The following is a 22,863-nucleotide window of genomic DNA, read 5'->3' as shown; positions in this document are numbered from 1 at the left end:
CAGGAAATTCTCTGTCCATTTTTAGAGAAATTTTAAAATGGTTTAAATTTATATGAACATTTTCTTTTTTTTTTTCTAGTAGAAAACAATTAGGAAAATTCAATTATAAAGTACTATAAAACACATTTATAATGAAAATCACCCCCTCGCCCTCTTCTTTGGAAATTATTGGCTGGGTGAGGTGGCTCATTCCTGTAATCCCAGCACTCTGGGAGGCTGAGGAAGGCAGATCACTGGAGCTCAGGAGCTTGAGACCAGCCTGGGCAACACGGTGAAACCCCATCTTTACAAAAAAAAAAAAAAGCAAAAAATTAACTGGGCACGGAGGAGTTCACCTATAGTCCTAGCTACTTGGGAGGCTGGGGTGGGAGGATCACTTGAGCCCAGGAGGTTGAGGCTGCAGTGGGCCAAGATTATGCCACTGCACCCCAGCCTGGGTGACAGAGTGAGATCCTATCTCAAAAAAAAAAAAAGGAACTGATCGTGGCAGTGGACACGCTGTTTCTTAGTAACTGCAGCCACCGCAGCATTCTGCAAGGCTGCCATCGACTGCTGCTCTGAAATCTGCTCTCACACCCCAGGCCGCTACAGGCCGCTACAGGCCGCACAGGTGGCACGTGGCCACGAGCAGCAGGATGCCCTCGCCGAGTGGCCCTTACTGGCTGATTCCTGGACCTGGGCCACCACACCCTGCTCCTCTGGTCCTGCCCGGGGCCAGCACTCCCCTACGGGAGGTGCAGACTTCACTGCTCTCAGCCTAAGTGGCCTCACTGGGAAGATGGGGAGAGAAGCTGTCTTGGAGGAAGGCTGTACAAATGAAGGGCAAAGGGCAGCTGAGCAGACACTTCACCCGTGCAGGGTGGAAAGGGGCAGCCCAGACCATCTCCAGGGCCTGGGGAGGTGGTCTATTTTGCATCCAGCTCACGCTGACCCATTTTATTGAGAAGAAACCCCTCTGCCTGCACCCGCTAAATGCACTTAGCAACCCCTCCTCCCCACTCTGCTACTCTGGGCTCCACAGACACAGACCCAGGCTGATGCTCCACAGGGCCTAGGTTCCAGCTCCAGCTTATGTTTCACAGTTTGGAGCAGCGGGCTTGGTTTAAGGATGGTCTCAACTCCCCTACAGCTCTGTTTGTTCGTTTATAGTGAATTTCTCACCTGGCAGCTCCTGGTTAACACACCAGTTCCTTGCAACTGGAAGGAATGCACTTTTTTTTTTTTTTTTTTTTTGAGATGAGGTCTCACCCTGTTGGCCAGGCTGCAGTGCAGTGGCGCGATCACTGCCCACCACAGCCTCGACCTCCCCAAGCTCAGGGGATCCTCTCACCTCAGTTTTTGTAATTTTTATGGACGGGGTTTCAGTATGTTGCCTAGGTTGGTCTCAAACTCCTAGGGTAAAGGGATCCGCCTGCCTCAGCCTTCCAAAGTGCTAGGATAACAGGTGTGAGCCACCATGCTCAGCCAGGAATGCACGTTTAATAAACCATCCTGCCAGCGACACCTCCAGTTGGCTCTGGTTTTAACTATGGAACCCAAAGCCAGGGGGCCCCTCCATCATGGGCAAGGTCTCTCCTTTCCTTGGTCGTTCCCTGCCTCAGAGACGGGCCTGCCTCTGCAGAGCAAGGCGCAGCAGGTAGACGCTCAAGGCCGCTCCGGCTTCTCCTGCACGGGGCAGACAGTCCCGTGTGCTCGGGGGTCCTCCATGGCGGGTCTGGCTCCAGTGTCTCTTCGAATGCCTGTCTGCCTGGTAAGCCCCCATCTCCTGGTGAGACTGCCTCTCCCAGGGAGGTGGGTAGGGCAAGTCCCCCTCCTATGCGCTCCCCCAGGACCAAAGGCTCCCCCCAAGTCTTCTCTCCCTACAGCAGGGCACAGTCTCTTCAAATCCTGGCTCTGCCACTCCCTGGCTGGGAAACCCACTGGGCTTCTCTGGCTCTCAGCTCTCAGCAGCAGTGATCATCTAGGCTGTATGGGCTCTGGGGATGGTCAGTGGTCAGTCCCCGATGCAGGACAGCAGGCCCTCTGCAGAGATGACCATCCCTGCCTCTCCCACTACGGGGAACTCTCACCTCCTGCCCTGCCCACCTGGCTCCTGGCACTACCTGCCTCTTGGCACACCTAGCCCAACCCAGGTGTAGCCTGGGCCGCGCTGAGGCCAGGCGCTGGGCCCTCCCTGGCTAAGCCGGTAAGGGCTCATGTACAGACTTCAGCATTCCCTGAGGACTGAGGGAGGGTCCTGCCCACTAAGGCTCAATCTCCATTTGGGCAGAGACCCAGGTGCTTCAGCAGGTGCTTCAGCAGAAATAACTCAGTCGCGGGGCCAGGGGGCAGGGATGGGGTCAAACCCCTCTGTGACTCACAGCCGGGGGACCTCAGGCACGGGACATGAGCATTGACACGCCGAGTCCCTCTAGCAGAAGACGGACACAGCCCCATAAGCAGTGGGGTGCTGGAAGGCACCCAGTGGACCTGTGAGCATCGCTCCTCGAGGGCATCATCAGGTGGGAGGGAGACACAAGGTCAGTGATGAGGCCAGCAAGGGCAGCACTACAGTGCCTGGGGGCACTGCCTCAGCTGGAGGCCAGAGAAGGCCTCTCCAAGGCAGCAATAGTCAGCTTATACTGAAAGAATGGAAGGCACTCCAGGCAGCCTGAGCAGCAGGCACAAGGCCCTGGGGTGGGCACGGGCCTGGCACGACAGACGGGGAGGCCAGTAAGGCTAGATCTGGTGGGCAGGAGGGGAGCGTGGGGTGAAGGGCCTTGGAGGGATTCAGTGGCTATGTGGGGCTGGGGCGTGGCAGGCAGTCGAGGAGGCTGGTGGAGGCTCCTTCAGGGGGGCGGCCTGACCCCATCTGCTTTGAAGGAATCATTATGGAACATGGGGGGCAGGAGGAGAGCTGAGGAGCCACAGGGAGGCGGTTGGGGGAAAGCGGGGCAGGGGAGAGTAAACCCGGTGACAACCATGGATGGTCAGAGGGGACAGAGGGGCCTGGGGATTCCAGGACAGGGATGGGAGAGAGGCCTGCAGGGCCAGGAGCATGGTCAGATGGGGGTAAGACCTGGGACCGGGGAGAGTGGGAGAAGGGCAGAGGTCACAGTGTGTGGACCTCCAACCTCTGCCTATGCAGGCGGGCAGTGCCACCACCCCATCTCGGGAGGAAAAGGCAGGCAGGGGATGGGCAAGTCCCCTGCAACCACAGAGCCAGCGTGGGGAAGCACCAGAGTGAGACAGTCCCGACTTGTCCCGGGCCCTCCCCAAGAAGCTCCCCCAAGTGTAACCACTTTCCAGAAGACACCAGACCCCTGACCCACAGGAGCATCTCAGCTCTGCAGAAATGCCCATCGACCCTTGGGGCACTCCCGCGAGGCCCCGTCCTCCCTTTACCTCGCCGTCGGCTCTGCCAATCGGTGAGTCCAGAACAAAGTCAGGAGGAGCGATCACGTCTACCAGGGCAACTGCATCGTCCTTCAGCTGTTGGAAAACAAAGCCCAGACACTTGGCACCTCCCGGGAATTTCCATGGTGACCAAAGCGTAACAGCCCCATGTGTGGTTGCCAGGACCCACTAGCAACGGGTCACCTGAGTGGCACGTGCGGCTCTGCTGCCCATGCGTGATCTCTTCACCGGCCTGGATTCGAGGCCCTTGCTGTGCACTGGAATGTTCTCACCATGCTGCTTTTCACTCAGGACTTCCAGGGCCTGTTTCTTCCCAACAAGGTAGAAAAGGCCCTTAAAAGTGACGACCCTGAAGCTCATGAATTAGCAACTGCATTCGGAGGCTCGTTTCTAAGCCTTGGCTTATCTGGGCAACTGCTGTTCCAGTAAAGGAAAATATGTCCAGAAAACATGTAATAGAGAAGGCATTTATGAGCACTTGGAAAAGCCATAAGCATATGAAGCCTCCTCGGTTGGCGGTGGTTTTATTACTCTCCCATTCCACTGGACAAATTATTCTTCAATATGACACATGAAATTTATATGAGTGGACTCTCAAGAATTTTCTTAAAATGCAGAAAAAAAAATTATCCTTAAAATATTATGAAATGCCGTGGCTACACTGCATAGAACCCAGGAATGGGAGACACCGTTAATGATATGGATCAAAGGCAATCAGTCAGTACAGAGTAACAGAGGCCACAACAGAGGAACTGAGTGCACCTCTGCGCTTCAGCGCCGCACTCTGCAGGGCGTGGCCACCTGGTCCCGGTCCACGTGCCTCAGCACAGAGGCCGCAGACAAACGCCACTGCTCCCGGAGAGAAGCTCTTGGCAGAGCACAGGCGCTGAGCCCGACAAACGTGTTCCGTAAGGGTCCAGGTGGGAGATGTTACCGGCTTTGCGGGCCATGGTCTCTGGCAACTGCCTACTGTGCCGTGGAAGCACAAAGGCACCCACAGACGACACTCAGGTGAACGGCAGGACTGGACTGAGTTTGCTGGCCCTGGTCTAGTGGATGGCTGGCACCCTCTCCACCTGGCTGACCTTGGCCTCCCCAAGACAGCGGTGTGGATGGGCACACACAGAGTGGCACACAGTGGTCAGCCAGCCTTGGCCATAGCCTCACTGGGAAATCAGTTGTGGCTTTTATTTTTTTGAGACAGGGTCTTGCTCTGTTGCCCAGGCTGGAGTGTGATGGTGCAATTATGGCTCACTGCAGCCTCGAACACCTGGGCTCAAGCCACCCTACCTCAGACTCTTGAGTAGCTGGGACTACAGGCATGTGCCACCAAGCCTGGCTAATTTTTTAAAATTATTTTTTGTAGAGATGAAGTCTCACTACGTTGCCCAGGCTGGTCTCGAACTCCTGGCCTCAAGTGATCCTCCTGCCTTGGCCTCCCAAAGTGCTGGGATTACAGGCATGAGCCACCACACCCGGACACTTTTTATCAACAACACCTCCCCGCTATGCCCCCCTCTCTGGCGAGGAGACCCCTGTGCTTTCCTTGGTGCACCTGCGTACTCTGAAGGCCTCCATGGGGTCAACACTGCCCCAAGGGGGTAAAATTTGGCTCTTGGAGGAGCCAAGGGAAACCCCTCCCTGTGGCCGGTTCGATGTTAAGACGAGTAAATGTGGCCACATACCTGCGCCACAATCAGACATGCCCCTCTCCAGAACCGCAGGCTCAGGGAAGGGCTTTATAAAACGAATCCCGAGAGAGGCTCAGAGCCAGTCACAGGGACGTTCCACTGGTCCCAGATCAAGTGTGAAAGCAGCGACAGGGGAGATGAAAGGCCATGTCTGCAGTCACCTGAGACATTGTGCTAAAATGCAGCAGCACTCAGTCCAGTTCCTAGCAGCAAAAGTGGAGTGACGTCTCCACGGACACAGTGGCCCTGCCCACCGCAGCAGCACCAGCACCAGCACAAGTGGCTCCTCAAAATCAGTGCAATGAAAGGAAATCGGAGACCCTCACTCATACAGCCACCTTCCCCCACCCCAGCGGCTACCATGCTAAACAGCACAGCACTGTAGCCTCTGTCCCCGGATGGAAGACAGCTGCCGGATCAGAACGTGGGGTTGGGGCCCTCTGATTTCCTGGGTGACATAGGTAAAAGAATATAACAAACAAGGAAACTGCCAGGAAACAAATTTAAATTGGAGGCTGAGTCCCCCGAATGCTCAGAGAATTCTCAAAGTAGCTGCAAAAGGTGTGTGAGAGGGCCTGGGTGTGTGCAGATCTGGAGACGCCCCGACAGGTTTCTTTTGCAAAAATTTCTGATGTAGCCATATTTTCTTGTAATCCTATAGTTTTTACTAAACACTGAACATACGTGAATGTTTGGGTTGCAAAGGCAGTGTGTGTCGGCTCATGGGTGACGCTAGGGCGGTGTGTGTCAGCTCTGGGTGATGTTAAGGGGGTGTGTGTCGGCTCTGGGTGATGCTAAGGCAGTGTGTGTCGGCTCTAGGTGAGGCTAAGGAGGTGCGTGTCGGTCTGGGGAAGGGGGTGTGTGTAGGCTCTGGGTGACGCTAAGGCGGTGTGTCAGTCTGGGTGATACTAAGGCGGTGCGTGTCGGTCTGGGTGATGCTAAGGGGATGCGTGTCGCTCTGGGCGGTTGTGTAACATGGATGTAGAGAACGCGACGGCACCCACGGCTCACCTGGGAACACAAAGCCAGGACGGCGCTCTCCAACACTTCTCCCGCCTGCTCACCGGAGAAGTATCCTCCTGCAAGCACAGCCTCGGTCACATGGGGGCTGGGTCCTCAGTCCAAAACCACCCCCAATACCAACATGCCCTGAGTGCACTTTCCAAATCGGCCATACAGGAGGCCTGTTTTGGGTGAACACATCAGTGTCATTGCTGTCCCCAGCCCAGCTGTGACCCAAGGAATGTGCTGCTCAGGGGCCGAGTTCTGAGACCCTTTTCCCACTCAGGCATTGATGGTCTCCGGTCCGCAGCAGCGAGGGAGGCAAGGTCCCAGGCTCAGAGGTGACAGGTGGCCGCTGGGCTCATACCTGCTGGGGTTCAGGGAGGCTGGGTGGGTTCCTTCCTCGGGAGAAAGTGAGGAAGGGGTTCCTGGGCAGAGTGAAGCAGGGGTGCACGGCAGGGGGTGCAGGGGCGAGGGGGTGCCTGGGACCACCCAGGGGAGTTGGGGGGGGTGGGGGTGGTGGGCGCCTGCAGGGACTCAGAGGCTGCAGGGGGACTTGGTCCTTGGTGTCACCTCCAGCTGCTGTGGTTTCTGGCAGGGCCCTAAGAGGTCCAAGGCCGTGGCCTTGTGCGTTTGGGAGCACATCTGTGGTGGGATCTGCGTCTGCTGTGATTTCCACTGGAGAGAACTGTGTCTCGTCACTTAGGGTTTTTCTCAGGCAGCAGTGGGGCTCCTGCCCTGTGCCCGCCCTCTCTGGCAGACACTTGTGTCCCTTCCTTGGTGCACCTGAGCACTGTCAAGGCCTCCACGGGGTCAGCACCACCCTCCAGGGTGTAAACGCTGGCTCTTGGGGTGGGGAGGATCTTATTCTTCACAAGCCCAGAGACACAGGACATGAATGGATATGCAGCGTATCCTAGTACCAAAGATGCATGGGTGCCAGCCATTGGGAAAAACCACCTAAAAAGACTTCCTGGGGGGCAACGACGAACAAAAAGTTGACAAACTTTGGTTTACCCTATTCCCACCAATCCTCCAGGAATCAGCCCCAGCACCCCCTCCTCCAGGAAGCCTTCCAGTGTTCCCAAGTCTAGGCACTCCTGGCTCGTGTCTGTCTGTGCCTTATGGGACCTAGGGAGTGGGCTTCTGCTCTCTGCAGAGCCCGGCAGGCTGCCTGGCATGAGGGGGCCTTCTGGAAGTGTTCTCTGAACCGAACCCCAAGTGAAGGAAAAATTGGGTCTCTCGGCGCCACCCTGACGCTGCTCTGCCCCATATGCTTCTCATTATGGAACTGGGCTCCTCATCTGTCCACAGCGCCATCCGCCGTGCTCAGTAAGTCCCGTGGAAGGAGGACGATGGTGCAGGAAGCAGCTTCCTAGATACAACAGGGGGGCCCTGACTCTGGGGAGGACAGCAAGCCCGCAGTCAGAAGCCTCACCTCGGTAGAGCAGGGCCGCGTGGCGGCTCAGGGACCACAGGGCGTACAGAGCACTGAGCCGCCCCAGCACGGCCCGCAGCGAGGGCGGCACGCAAGGCTGGTGCACGTGCTCGTGGAACCTCTGGACCACCGTGAGCTCCACGAAGGCCAGCGCCAACGGACGGCCGTGGGACACCTGGAACACAGGACAGCACCGTGAGGACCGTGAGGGTCCCAGCCCCGCCCAGATTCCCGGGGGAGGAAGTTCTCAGGAAACACGAAAGCGGGTCTGCGTTCCCGTGCATGTCGTAGGACAGTAACATAAGGTGAGGCAGCGCACAGATGCGGCGCAGCACGAGACATGTTTCCAGTACACAATGGAAAAGGCCTATGAAGATGGAGCTGGGACTGCTCTAGCTCCACCGACGCCCTCCAAGGCCTCAGTCTCAGCTCAGCTCCCGTCTGGGACTGGGGTTGGCACCGGCACTGCATACGGAGCCTGGAGCCGGCCTCGGGATGCTCTGCGGCTATGGCGTGGGCGCCCACCCACCAGGAGGCCCCCAAGGGCCCAGGACCTGGCTTCTTCCACACGGGAAGACACGGAGGAGCTGGAGAAGGGGCTTGTCAGGCTCCTCCCTGAGCTCAGAATTGACTTCACTTCTCCAAAGGAACTGCCAACCCGTCCTTCAAAGCCTCCAAAGCAGGCTTCTCTCCCTCTCCCCCTGCTGTACGGCCCCCGCGGGCTCTGCTGCTCCCATCTTTATGTCCATGAGTGCCCCATTTTTAGCTCCCACTTGTACATGTGAACATGCAGCATTTGATTTTCTGTTGCTGCGTTAGTCTGCTGAGGATAATGGCGTGCAGCTGCATCCATGTTGCTGCAAAAGACATGACTGTTCGTAGTGATGGCTGCACGGTATCCCATGGTGTCTATGTACCCCATTTTCTTTATCCAGTCCACCGCTGATGGGCACCTGCGTTGATTCCACATTTTTGCTATTGTGAATAGCGCTGCGATGGACATACAGGTACGTGTCTGGCTGGCAGGATGACTGCTTTTCTTTGGGGTGTATACCCAGTAATGGGATCACTGGGTCGAGGGGAAGGGCAACTCTTAGCTCTCCGAGAAATTGCCAAGCTGCCCTCCAGGGTGGCTGAACGAATCTGCGTTCCCACCAACCGTGTGTCTGTGTCACTCTTCTCTACAGCCTCGCCAGCATCTGTTATTTTTCTTTTTTAATGAATATCAAAAACATTTGCTGATAATCATCAACTTCACTTATTAGCCTTTCTTTCCCTGTCTCCCATTTATCATCTTACCAGATTTTTTAAATTAGGAAAACAACACACGTATTGCTTGACTTGTTAGGATGAGCAGGTGCTACTTTTAAAATTAAAAAAAAAAAAAAATCCAGCCAAGTGATGAAATATGGTGTATGGGGGACTGACTGCTGCAGGAGGACCCGGCTGCATGCCTGGCCTATGACGCTGCTATGACGCTGCCCCAAATCCTCCCAGAACACAGCAGGGTGAAGCACACGGCAGCAGGGTCTCCAGTCACAAAGCCAGTGTCCTCCAGGGCCCTGCTGGGATCAGGAGCCTCAGGAAAACAGAAACCGGGAGAAGCGCCTTTCCCACTCTGCTTCGTGCCAGCCTGACTGGTCCTGTCCCAAGACCCCTGCTGGGCCCTGCACACTCCTGGGTGGGCCGTCCTGTCGGTGCCAGGAAGGCCCGTCCTGCTCCCTGCTGTCTGAGCATGGAGCATGCCAGCCTGGGGCCTTGGGGCTTCCTGCCCTCTCCTGATCTCACATGCGCTATAGCTCTGGGCCTTGGTTTTGGTGAGTGAGGGCTGGTGGCAGGATCTGGACTTGCTCTGGGGCAGTGGGGACTGCCTGACAGACCCCAGCTAGGACTAGCACCCAAACTTCCCAGAGCCCTGCCGAGTGAGGTGGGGCAGCCCTCGGGCTCCCACCTGAGGCCTCTGGCAGGAGGCTGATAATACAGGCCTGTGGGGGAGCTGCCAGGTGTGGTGCTGCAGCTCCAGGCCTCAGCCCTTCCTCCTTCCACCTTCCATGAAACAAGCGGGCGATGGCACCTGCACCCCCGCAGGCTGCTCCTGTGTCCACGAGAACACGATAATTCCATTGAATCCTGCCCACACCCCAAAACGTGCTCCCACACGACGAGGGCCTCTCCTCTCGCCATGGGTCCTCTGCGGACCCAGAGATGAGGCCAATCCCAGCAGGGCCCAGGCACAGAGAGGCTGTCCTTGAACCGAATCTGAGTGAGCCCTGTGCCCCGCACCACTCTCCCCCTCACCTGCACAGTTGCTGCGTTAGAGTGGCGCTGCTTCAGTGTTTTTCCATGAAAGTGACACAGCTTGATACAGCGATGGCACAGGCCAGACATGCTGCGGGGGCCAGAAAGACAGCCCCTCCTGGAACCTTGCTGCTGTCAGATAATGCATTGCGAGTGCCAGTGAGTTTTGAAACACAGCGTCACTCGGCTCTGCAGCTCTGCGCGTGAGCAGAAGGCGTCATGGCTCCAAGCCTCAGCGTTGTCTGCGTGGTGCTGCTGGGGTCAGGGCGGCCCTCTCACAGGAAGCGCCTGTGATGGCAGCTCTATTGTACTCAACGGCATCTCAGTCCCCAGGATTTGCCTGCATGATACTGCGCTGTTCTTCCAGGAAAGGTCCACGTAAGGCCAGCAGTCACCGGGGGGGGACACAGGCTCTGGGGATGGGCTCCCTAAACAGTGTCTGCCATGGCAACCAGCAGAGCTGACCACAACATTAACCAAGGTGGGCTGGGGCCCAGGAAGCATCCCATGCGGTATGGACTCTGGCGACCCGGGGGGACAGTAATGCCTCAGGTGCAGTCCCTCCCCCACGGATGAAGTGTCCTCACAGCTACAGTTAGGGCTGGCGCACTCCAGCCGAGAGTGCTCACGGCACCCAGACACATCCGGGAGCCCCACTGCCCCCACCAGCTGCCCCCTAGACAGGGCGGGGCTGGGCTCTGCTCTAGGGGGATCTTCTGGACCACCTCAGCTGCCCCTCCAGAGCTGCCAAACTGTCCCCGGCTAGGACTGTGACAGGCACTTCTCAGGCTCGATGCAGCTAAGGTCAGCTGTCCGTAAACCTTCAGCACAGGAGAGAGGAGAGGGTCCCAGTCTGGTACACTCTGGTTGGTGAAGTACATTTTAAGAGGCAATGCATACTTCAGGCAAAAAAACAAACCCCAAACTGTCCAAATTCAGACTGCAGCCACGCAGCCTGGGGAAAGGGTTGGGCTCTGTGACAGCTGGCCCGGGTGCAATCCTGGCCCTGGCACGGGCGAGCTGGGGGACCTTGGGCATTTCTCTTGGCCTCAACTTTCTTCACTCCCAAAGTAGACAACATGAAATGACCCAGGTACAGAATCCAGCGTGTGGCTCAGGGAGAACAAATGTCCTCGTCCTTGTCTGCCTTCTGATGTGCAAATCCCTGAAGGAAACCTCGAGCCCTTGTGGCAGGGGTTGGTCCCAGGCTGGAGGCAGGCTGCGGGGACGCCACCACCCATCTTTTTACTCCCAGGCTGGAGGCAGGCTGCGGGGACGCCACCACCCATCTTTTTACTCCCAGGCTGGAAGCAGGCTGCGGGGACGCCACCACCCATCTTTTTACTCCCAGGCTGGAGGCAGGCTGCGGGGACGCCACCACCCATCTTTTTACTCCCAGGCTGGAGGCAGGCTGCGGGGACGCCACCACCCATCTTTTTACTCCCAGGCTGGAGGCAGGCTGCGGGGACGCCACCACCCATCTTTTTACTCCCAGGCTGGAGGCAGGCTGCGGGGACGCCACCACCCATCTTTTTACTCCCAGGCTGGAGGCAGGCTGCGGGGACGCCACCACCCATCTTTTTACTCCCAGGCTCGAGGCAGGCTGCGGGGACGCCACCACCCATCTTTTTACTCCCAGGCTGGAGGCAGGCTGCGGGGACGCCACCACCCATCTTTTTACTCCCAGGCTGGAGGCAGGCTGCGGGGACGGCACCGCCCATCTTTTTACTCCCAGGCTGGAGGTAGGGAGCAGGGACGCCACCACCCATCTTTTGTATCTACTGGCTGTTGAACATGTAAAGGTGTCACTCAGCCAAAAAATGAGAGAAATGCATTTTTAAAGACCTTTCTGTGCATGCCTGGCTTACAGTGGGTAAATGGTGGATAGCAGTTACCGGCAGGAGCCAGAAAATGTTTAAAAGTTAATAAACTTTCTCCACCAGGTCAAAGAGTAAGCACACTTTTAACAAAAATGGTCAGTAACCTTCCCAAAGGACACAGCCATCACCCTCTCCATGAACGGTGCTGCTGCCCGAGCCCAGCCTGATGCCTGTGGAAGTGTGGCTTTGACCTGCAGCTCCTAGCCCTGGCTCCAGGTCAGCGGCTGCTGGGGCTGGTTTCCGACCAGGCTGGCATCTATCTGAAGGAATTCCTTCCTTCCTGGGGGTGTTCTCCGTCGGCGACATGTTACGTGGGCTTCCACAGGCTGCTGTGTGTCTTCTGATTTTGTTTAGAGCATCTTTTGCAATGCAGAAATGCTGAACCTTTATGCAGCCAAATCCGATGGTTTTTTTAACAGCTTCCAGTTCCCATCTTCCTGAAAAGGCTGGTCTAGGCTGAGGCTTTCTTGGCATGCCGTATTGCAGGGGAAGGGGCTGCGTCTCCCCTGGGCCCCCTTAGCATCCAGCCCAGGGCCCCAAGGGCTCTCAGCTATCACAAATGTCCCCTGCTCTTAAAAGCTCCGCGACCCGGATCAGGTCTGGAACACGAAGCCCTGCTCTGGCAACTGTTTTCCCTCCAAGGCTTTGGGGCTGGTGTCTGTGGGTGTCTGTCAGCTCCACAGCTCAGCCCAGGGTCACCGTCTCAGCCGGATGAGAACCCAGGACCCCTCCTGGCCTCTGCCGCAGCCCTCCGTGAAATTCTGCTACCAAGTTCTCGAAGGAAAAGCTACAGGTGAGGAGGGGTTTCTCAGCAGCTGAGCCACACACTCGGGGTGTTGTGGGGTCACACATGCCAGATCCCCAGCATAGATCGGGGCTGGAAGGGGTTGCTAAGGACCTACCGGGCAGTTCTAAGAGACACAGGTGTTGTTAGGAAGGGGGTCCTTTTGTGCCCCCCATCTCTGGGGGTCTTGTTTCATAACTCTTTGGAGAATCTCTATTCCATTAAAAAAATGTTTTCTTTCTTTTCTGAGACAGGGTCTTGCTCTGTTGCCCGTGCTGGAGTGCAGTGATGTGATCACGGCCCACTGCAGCCTCAACCTCCTGGGCTCAAGCGATCTTCCTGCCTCAGCCTCCTAAAGTGCTGGCATTACAGACATGAGCCAGTGCAGCAGCCTATTCCACCTTAACGCAAGGATGTGGCCTGCAGAGGAGGGAGCAGTGGAAGCTGACAGGCATCCACTGGTTTCTGAATGACCCAACCTGCTGTGTATCACCCAAGGTGGGTAAACAAGGCGGCCTGTTCTGGAAGGGTCACTTCAAGCTTTGGTCACCATGGCCCTAAACTACAAGTTTTACAGACCCTGGCCACCTGCTGACTTCATTTCTTTTCAGTTATAAATTCAATATGGGTTTCTTTTTTTTTTTGAGATGGAGTCTTGCTCTGTCGCCCAAGCTGGAGTGCAGTGGTGCCATCTCGGCTCTCTGCAAGCTCCACCTTCCAGGTTCAAGCGACTCTCCTGCCTCAGCCTCCCAAGTAGCTGGGACTACAGGCGCATGACACCATGCCTGGCCAATTTTTTGTATTTTTAGGATACACCAGGTTTCACCATATTAGCCAGGATGGTCTTGATCTCCTGACCTTGTAATCCACCCGTCTCAGCCTCCCAAAGTGCTGGGGTTACAGGCGTGAGCCACTGCACCTGGCCCAATCTGGGTTCTTTGAGCTTGACAGGAGCCCATCCTTCCTGCCTTCTCTCCTCATCCCAGGGCAGGTGTGTCCAGCAGGTTCCTAGAGGCGCTGGCCTGAGGGGCGGGGCTGCCCTCCAGCAGCAGGCTGTGGGGTGCTGGGCCTTCCCAGAGACAGGCAGACGTGGACCTGGGTCCCCATAGCGGCTTCATTACTGAAGGTGACCCATAACCTCATGAACCGACGCTAGGGAGAAGGGGTGACAGCAGCTCTCTCCGTATCCATGGCCTCCCTGCCCAACACTCATGGCCTGAGTCTCCCCACAGCTATGGTTAGGGCTGGCGCACTCCAGCCAAGAGTGCTCATGGCACCCACAGACACATCCGGGAGCCCTACTGCCCCCACCGGCTGCCCCCTAGACAGGGTGGGGGCTGGGCTCTGCTCTAGGGCAGACAGCTGGGACAGGGCTGGAAGGTTCCTGGCATGACAAGGTGTTTTATAACAGGCTATTTTTTCCCTGTGGCTTCCTGGAACATGAGAGACAGCCCTGTCCAAGTGTGAGAACCAAAGCGCTTTCCAAGGCCAACGATGACCACCATTGCCACCCCAGCCCCTCAGGAAGGCGAGAGCAACTTGTGGAAAACCAAGCAGGGCGCTGGCATCATTCCCACGAGTCAGGAGGGAGTGCTCTGAGTGCCTGCAATGGTGTCCCCGCCACTCTGTGCATCCAAGGCTCTCACAACCCAGAGGTTCACCGCTCTGGTTTACAGGCTGGGAACCGTCAGGCACGGTAAATGTAACATCCATGACCTCCCCAGCCCAGCAAGACAGGTGCTGCCATCCCTGTGTTACAGAGGAGCTGAGCAAGCAGCAAAGTCATCAAGTCATCTGCCCAAGGTCACGGGAGCTCGGGGTCTGGGGCCTGAATTGCCAGGATGTTCAAACTCCCAGGGACACAACGGCCGGGGAATTAAGAGCAAATAATACAAAAGGGAATTTTGAAAACAAATACGTACCTGGCATTTGTTCCTTGCTTCAAAGTCACTGCTTCCTGATCTTTTCTCTTGGTTTAATTTTTGATAAGTCTCTCGGAGCAGGTAGCAAACCAGCCACTTGTATGCTGCCAGGGCGACTTCGGAATGAGAAACAGAAGGAGAAAAAGTAACAATAGAGAACCCAGCATTTGTCACAACTCACCCCCAGGGACAAGACACTGCCAGCATCCTGCAGGTACCAGGTTGTCTTCATTGACGAGCAAGTGTATGGGGTGGGTCTGATTTTATAGGTAGGGAAACTGAGGCACAGGGAGGGTACCTGCCCAGGGCCCCCCTGGCTGGAGGCACTTCCCAGCTCAGCCCAGGGCTGTCCTGAGTTCTACGCTGTTCCAGCAGCCTGGAGGCCACAGAAACACGGCGCCGCTGCTAGAGTGGGCCCCCGAGTGGGACGGCTGCACGTTCTCACACGCACCAGGCTCGGTCTGTGTGAAGCATGGTGCTGCCCCCGCAGCATCAGCCAGGACTGCATGGGCAGCAGGACAACTGGCCGGCGGTGGCGCCCAGTGGCGAGAGGAAGGGGTGCTTCCGTTCGCCTCCCCCCGCCTGGCCCTTGGACCTCACCGCATGCTGGAGCTGTGGAACTGGGGACTGACGTGGTGGGGGAAGGGGGAACCTAAGGCCTCACCCCCTGCGTGGCCCCTCCCACAAAGCTCAAAAGGGCAGGAGGGAGCAGATGTTGCAGACAGGGAGGCCCCGGGGTGGGGTGTCAGGCAGGACAGCTGGAGACCCCTCTTCGTCCTCCCCTTCCCCTGGCAGTGGTGCCCACATCTGCGGGGCCCCCCACAGCACAGCCAGAGCTGGCCTCCCACAGTACTCTGTATGGACCAGGCGTGGTCCTGAGACCCCACCAGGCTGTACTGCTACTACCCCACTGAAGAGGACACAGGCCCAGGGACCCAGGTACATGGCGAGCATGTGAGGGAGGGGTGCAGACCAGCCACATGTGGAGGCCATGCTCACACCCACCCCCTGCCCAGGTACAGAGGGCCTGGCGCCCAGACACGAGGTGCCTCCAGGCTGCAGGGGCCTTCTGCCTGGCAGCCGGTCTTGCTCAGAGATCCCAGGCAGGAGAATGGGGATCAGCCACGCTGAGTCTGAGCCCAAAGGCTGAACTCAGGGGGGCTTGGGATTTCCTTCTATGTCACACAGCCCAGGTCACTGGGAAGAAAATACCCAACGTTGCTGGGCGCAGTGACTCACACCTGTAATCCCAGCACTTTGGGAGGCCGAGACAGGCGGATCACGAGGTCAGGAGATCGAGACCATCCTGGCTAACACGGTGAAACCCCGTCTCTACTAAAAATACAAAAAATTAGCCGGGCGCAGTGGCAGGCGCCTGTAGTCCCAGCTACTCGGGAGGCTGAGGCAGGAGAATGGCGTGAACCCGGGAGGCAGAGTTGCAGTGAGCCGAGATCGTGCCACTGCACTCCAGCCTGGGCGACAGAGCGAGACTCCGTCTCAAAAAAAAAAAAAAAAAAAAAAAAAGAAAATACCCAACGTTGCAGTTCCTGCCACAGCACACCCGACACCCGACTGCTTTCGGCTGTTACATCTGTTCACCCTCACGGCATAACTGAGAAGCCCGTCACAAACCAGAGCAGGCCGTTTCCCAGGCTCACACGTCAGGCGGCTTGCCGGAGGTCTCAGCTCCCCAGAGGGAGTGGGATGGAAAGACGTGTGCTGCTGACCCCGCAGGCAGGGCGCAGGCAGGGTTGGGCGGAGGCTTGCTCCATGCAGGCATCTTCAGGGAGCCAAGGCTCCCCTCGCCAAGCCCTGCCAGGCATGGGGCGCTGAATGCTGGCCCCAACTGACCCCCACAGCTGTGAATGTGACCTTTGTTGGGAAGAGGGTCTTTGCAGATGTCATGAAGTTGAGGTATTGAGGTGAGGTCATCAGGGACTCCTGGACTAGGATGGATTCTAAATCCAATGACACGTGTCCTTACAAGATGCAGAGACAGCAAAGTCACAGAGGAGGCAAAGGCCGGCATGATGCAGCCACAGCCAAGGACTCCTGGAGCTGCCAGGAGCCTGGGCGGGAAGAGCCCCCCCACCCCGAGAGGGAGGCGGGTAGCCCTGCCCCATCTTGACTTGGGGTTTCTGCCTCTGCACCAAGAGAGTCACTGTCTGCTGTCTTCAGTGCCCAGGCCGTGGCCCTCTGCTGCTGGCAGGCTGCCCAGGGGTCATCCTTGAGCCTCACATGCTACCCTTCAGGACTTTACTGGAAAACTCAGGTCCATTTTGCAACCAATGCTGAGGGGAGGCCCTTGTGACCACCGCCTGTTCCTAAAGGCTCTGCAACATCCCTAGCTCTCCCCAGCAGGGCAGATGGTCACGAACAGCAAGGAAAGGTAGACGCTGTACAGTTGTGCTTTCCATGACTTATTTACACAGCAACAAAACCAAGGAAACGGTCCGGCCAGAAACCACTTGTGCAAATTCCTTCTGACCACACCAGAGGCCCCCATGTCCCACCACGCATCAGCCATGGCTGGGCTTCCCTCCCAGCCTGTCCTGGCCATTCCCAAACACTGCCCCAGGAGGTGTCCCTCTGCGGTGGACGCTTCACGGCAGTTACCCGAGTTTTCCAATCTGTCTCTGCAACCAGAATTAACCCATGAGGCTTCATGTCGACGGCCAGTTAGACTGTGCTGTGGGCTTCAAGTGAGAGGGACGCTTGAGAAATGAGTTATGTTTGCACTGTGTTTTTTCCTTACACTCTACTTTTGGTTCTTGGTTTTTCGTGAAAAAATAAATCATGTCAGTCTGATGTGTTCGCGTGCAGGGGAGAAGATCCCCAAAAAGCACATGAAAGCAAACAATGAAAGGTGGGTGTTGTGTGTGTCATTTTCAGAGTTAATTTGGAAGTGAAAAAGTATCGCTGAAACAAACTAGGCAGGAAAACGGGCACTGACGGGCAGTGAATTCTCTTGCTCGGAATGCGGCTGCTGGCGGCCTGAGGACACACTCAGCGTCAACAACCTCTGTCCTCAAGACTCTCCCAGAATCCTGGGTCACCACGGCCTTTCCATGTGCCTCACACCAGACGGACTCTCAAAGGTGCCCCCAGCCGCCCTGTGCACCCAATGACTGCCCCTCGATCTGCCCCCTCCCCAGCTGGGGCTCTGTCCTTGACCCCATGGTGAGCTCTTCGCACGCACTGCCTGCCTTTCGGGTCTCGGTTTCCTCTCCCGTCTCTGGGTCCAGTCCCCTCTGCATCAGCATCAGAGCACTCCTAACTCGGATTCTGACCCAGGCAAGCCCTGGAAAGCAAGGCCTGGACGGCGGCCCCAACTCCTCAGCCAGATCACAGGCCCGGGTCTGACCATGCCCGCCGCTCTGGTGCTCCTGAATGGCCGGTGCTCCCCAAAAGCACAACGCACGGACCCTCTGAGACACCCTCAGGTGCCGGTTTTGTGGAAGACATTCCCTGACCCACCAAGGCAGACCTCACTGCATCTGGTGTTTCCAAGGAAGTGTTCAGGACTGGGGCCCCCCACACACAGCACCCCCCCACCGAGGGCACCATGGCCTGGCCCCTGCCAGGTGGCATGGGGTGACCGCATTCCCTCCCCACTGTCTCGCAGAAGGAAAACAGGCTCAGAGAGATTAAAGCCTAGCTCAAGGTCACAGCGGGGGGCAGTGCTGACCCAACAGCCTGTGCTCCCACCCTCTGGGAGCACTGTCTGCACCACGAACCCCACTGCTCACCTCATATGACCCCACTGCCCACCTCACATGACCTCACCATGCACTCCACGTGACCTCACCGCTCACCCCACGTAACTCCACCGCTCACCTGTGACCCCACTGCTCACCTCACATGACCTCACTGTGCACTCCACGTGACCTCACCACTCACCCCATGTGACCCCACTGCTCACACATGACCCCATGTCACCTCTGGCCCACATCCCATGACCTTGCAGTCCACAAATACACACGTGTCCGAGTAGTGAACACTGCAACTGCTTACTATGAATGCATACGAGCCAGCTAAACAACAGGGCCCGCCGCAGGAAGCAACAGCACAGGCCCCCGAGGCACAGGGCTGTGATACTCAGCTCAGCACACATGCCTGTGCAAAAACCAGAGGAACTCAACAGAAAATCCAGCCTTCCCTACCCAAGTCAGAATCGGAACCCCTGAAGGACCTGCCATTGGCTTGGCAAATCCTCCACCCTTCCTCACAGGCAAGCGCAACCCCGGAAGAGGCCTGTGTCTCTCCAATCCTGCAAAGCCTGAGGGCCCCACATCACTTAAACAGCTTTTACCAAAGATCCCATGATGCAGGCTGCAGTCAGCCCTGAGACCTGGGATCTGTGACCAAATGCCCTTGAGACGATGGGGCTGGCAGAACCCACAAGCTTCCCTGCGGCGTGAGGGATAATGGCGGTCTCTCTCCCATACCACTTTGAACAAGTGAAAGCCTTTTGCCTTTGTTACTCCGGAAAATGTTTTCACTTTGTTGCATCTTGTAAATATTAGAGCAGTTGCAGAAAAGCAGATGACTTTGGTGTCTTTCCCGATGATGGAGAGACTGTAAAATTGCTTTTGCTTTCAGTCTCAGGGGAAGGGGAGGGAAGAGCAGAGCGTGATGCGCACATGGAGAAGCTGGCTGTCCCATTTATGTTTTGATTTTATTAATATAAGGAGTGATGGTTTTAGGAAAAAGGTATTGGTTGGGTTGAAGTTGCCACAATGATTAGGTCATTTTCTAGTTCTTTCTGTGGCAACATTTGGGAAGCTTAGAAAGTGACTTGCGGCCGGGCGTGGTGGCTCATGCCTGTGATCCCAGCACTTCGGGAGGCCAAGGTGGGCGGATCACGAGGTCAGGATATCGAGACCATCCTGCCTAACACGGTGAAACTCCGTCTCTACTAAAAATACAAAAAATTAGCCGGGTGTGGTTGTGGGCTCCTGTAGTCCCAGCTACTCCGGAGGCTGAGGCAGGAGAATGGCGTGAACCCAGGAGGTGGAGCTTGCAGTGAGCCGAGATCATGCCACTGCACTCCAGCCTGGGCGACAGAGCGAGACTCCGTCTCAAAAAAAAAAAAAAAAAAAAAAAAAGAAAAAAGAAAGTGACTTGCAAACATCAGAAATAGGTCATCAAACGTGTCCCCGTTTCCCACTGGCACTCAAAAAGGCAGGCTGAGATCTGCACGGTTAGTTACCGTCAGAAGCTGTAACCCAGCGCAGTGACCACGAGAAAGCAAGCAGTGATGCAGACACTTCCTGATGACGATGCTGACCATGCGGGCAGGGGAAGGCGCCGGGAAGCCGGACCGGCCCAGGCTCCACACTGGCTTCGGCCACGGCTGTTGTCCTGTTCTTTGCCGTGTGAACAAGGAAGTAGCCTGCAGGGCTGGAGACGGACAAGGACACACGCTCGGGGGCTGCTATCACATCCACGGCGTCGGTCCTGACGGCCGGAACGTGTCCTCCATGTGTGCCTGTCCCCTGCATGAGGGAGGCCAGTGCTCCCTCCTCCTGAGGATCCAGGGGCCTCCCAGAACCCCAGGGGAGCCTCACATTCTGGTCTCCTGAATGCAAAGCCAAGAGCGTCCTCCATCTCCAAATGCCCGCTCTCTCTGCCCAGTTGAACGTGTGGCACCTTGAGGGCGGTTCCTGTCCAAACTCTGTGGCTGCTGAGCTGAGCAGTGATGTGGCGCCAACTGCTGCACTAAGTGCTTTGCGTGCGTGAACTCAGTCCACGGTACAAACACCTTATGAAGGGGGTACCATCACCGTCCCCGTGCTGCAGATGAGGAAACCAAGGCAGGAAGGCTGAGGGACTTGCTGTAGGTTCCACGGCCGGCAGGAGGAGGGACCGGGATCAACCCCGGCAGCCTGGCGGCAGCTGACATCTCTCTCACTCAGGAAGGTGGGCTAGTCTTCCACGTCTCGGGTGTCACGGGAGCAGTCAGTTTCTACCTCGCCCGCCGGGACAGGGCATCGGGACCCCTCTCGGCCCTTCTCTTCTGCACAAATAGGTGCTTTGGTGGCAAAGTGAAGACATTCACTAAATACTGCTGAGTGAGGCGACGGCGAGATGGAGGCATCGCTGCGGCTTTGAGCTGTTCTCTGTGATACGCGGCTTTACAGACGGGGGCTGTGGTGGGAGGAAGGCATTTGACAGGGACACGGGTGGCACGGAGGTGGGGGCAGCTCCAGCCCAGCTCTTTCTGTCAAATCTCACCCAGACCACTGGGCAAGAAGCATCCAGGAGCAGTAACGAGAGATCCCGAGCTTTGCGGTCCCACAGGCTTGGGTTTGAATCCTCGCTCTGCCCCTCCCTGCGCCCAGGCAGCTGGCACCAAGGGAGCCTTCAGGAGTGCCCTGTAGGACATGCAGAGCTCGGCTGGGTGCTTCTGTGTGGGGGCGCAGGGCAGACCCCCTCGCCTGTCCCAGCCGCCTCTCACCTCCATTTCCACAGAGCAGCCAGAGTGGCCTTTTCCCATGAGGAACATTTTTAAAAATATGAATCATCAAAACAAACAGCACAACCCTTTCCACCGGGCCTCTTGCGCTCACCTCCCGTCATTCATAGCAGGGGAACGAGATGTACGCTCACATCGAGATGAGCTTGGCATGGGCTGGGCCCTGCTGCCTCCTCCTCCTGACACACCTGTCCATCGGGGGGGGGGTCCCCATGGCTGCCCCCGCCTTTCACTGACCTCAATTCAAAGGCCAAGGCCCCTGCAAGGTGGTCACCAGCCACGCTCCACCTCACCAGCCAGGATCACTGCTTTGCAGAATTCCTGCTGCCCTAAGACTGAGGCCTTGGGATGTTTCTGTGTCTGCTGGTCTAGACTGTAAAGTCCCATGAGGGCAGGCACAGGGTCTCCATCATGCTGGCCGCCAGCCCCAGAACTGCAGAGTGAGCACATAATGAGCACGTGCAGAATTAACCCAGGAATGCGAGAGCAGCTGCTCTCCGGAGAGGGATCCCCTGTCAGGATCCAGCGCAGTCTACAGGGAAGCTGCTTTGCTTTCGATGCTGCCAGCACGGCCAGGTGCCTCATTCCCAGCTCTCGCTCCCACCTCTCTGAGCCACAGACCCCGTGTGGGTGAGGCGGAGCCTGCAGCAGCTCCCATGACACACCTGCAGGAGGCTGTCCGTGGCCAGCTCTGTGCGGGGCCCTGGGAGGAGGCCCCACCCCGACCACCGCACCCACAGGAGATGAGCCTGTGCCACAGGGGCCGAGTGACGGAGGTGCGGGAGGTGTGCCAGGGTGGGAGGGGGCATCTGCTGTTTGGGGAGCCGGCAGGGCCTGGGAGTGGGGAAGACTGACAGGTGAGGTGGCTGGGAGGGCCCAGGGACAGCAGCAGCCCAGGCACCAGGGCAGGGGGCAGAGGCTGCTTAGTGGACAGAGACCAGGCCAGGTGGCCTCTCACGCCCTTTATCCTACGGGAGGGGAAGGCAAGAGGCAAGGTATAAGGTGGCAAGTGGGCATCCTTCAATTCATCTGTGGAGTCAGCGCCTAACTCGGCGTCAGGCACAAAGAGTCCATGAGCCAGCCCAGGACAAGCTGCATGCGGGGCCTCCCACCACCACTGCTGCCCCGGCTGGAACTGCCAAGGGTCCCCTCACCGAGGCACGGTGTGTTTCCTGGTGGGAATGACAGGAAATCAGGAGGCCAGGGGAGCCCTCCACCTGTGTGTTTACCTGCAGAGTCCAAGCAGTCGGCAACACTGGAGACCTCAAACTTCTGGTCAAGGATGCCAGGATAGGCGTCCAGAAAGTCCACTGACTTCAGCGGACTGCGGAAGCAAGCTCCATCTAGGACACACATTCCAGTGACTTTGGTGGAAGACAGGAACCCAAACCATTGGGAACCCAAAGCACAGAGAGTGTCCAGAGGACCCGACAGCCACAGACCCACAGGCCAGGGTCTGGGTCTCAAGGACCCTCCCCACCCCAGCCTTTGCCCATGCCTTGGGGAGGTGGTCGGCACTATCTAATAACATTTCTTTCCTTCTGCAAACCTAGGATGCATTCACAGAACAGCTGAATCAGTGAGGCCAGGAGAACCCACCCCCACCCCAGTTGGGTTCCAGGGCCCCCACCAGTGTGCAGCAGAGCCTCACCCTGGACCTGGTGTGCCAGGAGGCCCAGCAAATAGTTGCTTGTCTGCTGCAGCAGGATGTTGTTGTCACCTTCGTATGTGCAGTTGGGATCGTTGTCATCTCTAAGGACACCCAACCGGTTCACTGCAACAAAGCCACAATAGTACCATCATTTAAGACGCATATTTGAGAAGCAGCCTGTCACTATGTGAGAATTTAAAAAGCCCTAAGAGGCTGGGTGCGGTGGCTCACACCTGTAATGGCAGCACTTTGGGGGGCCGAGGCGGGTGGATCACTTGAAGCCAGGTGTTCAAGACCAGCCTGGCCAAAATGGTGAAACCCAC

General features: G+C 57.1%; 1 protein-coding gene across 3 annotated transcripts in view; it reads right to left on the bottom strand.

The window, feature by feature from the left end:
- ACOX3 (acyl-CoA oxidase 3, pristanoyl) overlaps window positions 1-22,863 on the bottom strand; it is a 71,284-nt gene that overhangs the window by 9,959 nt on the left and 38,462 nt on the right. For all 3 annotated transcript variants that reach the window (XM_019025516.4, XM_019025517.4, XM_019025518.4), the window contains exons 12-17: window positions 22,541-22,663; window positions 22,119-22,232; window positions 14,412-14,527; window positions 7,528-7,702; window positions 6,099-6,166; window positions 3,385-3,471 (exon numbers count right to left, since the gene is read on the bottom strand). In XM_019025516.4, coding sequence (XP_018881061.2) covers window positions 3,385-3,471; window positions 6,099-6,166; window positions 7,528-7,702; window positions 14,412-14,527; window positions 22,119-22,232; window positions 22,541-22,663 — 683 coding nt within the window. The remainder of the gene's footprint in view (window positions 1-3,384; window positions 3,472-6,098; window positions 6,167-7,527; window positions 7,703-14,411; window positions 14,528-22,118; window positions 22,233-22,540; window positions 22,664-22,863) is intronic.

The sequence above is a fragment of the Gorilla gorilla genome, chromosome 3, assembly GCF_029281585.2.
Source record: "Gorilla gorilla gorilla isolate KB3781 chromosome 3, NHGRI_mGorGor1-v2.1_pri, whole genome shotgun sequence".
Lineage (NCBI taxonomy): Eukaryota > Metazoa > Chordata > Mammalia > Primates > Hominidae > Gorilla > Gorilla gorilla.
Note: the sequence above shows the minus strand (reverse complement) of the source record. Positions and strands in the feature narration are given on the sequence as shown.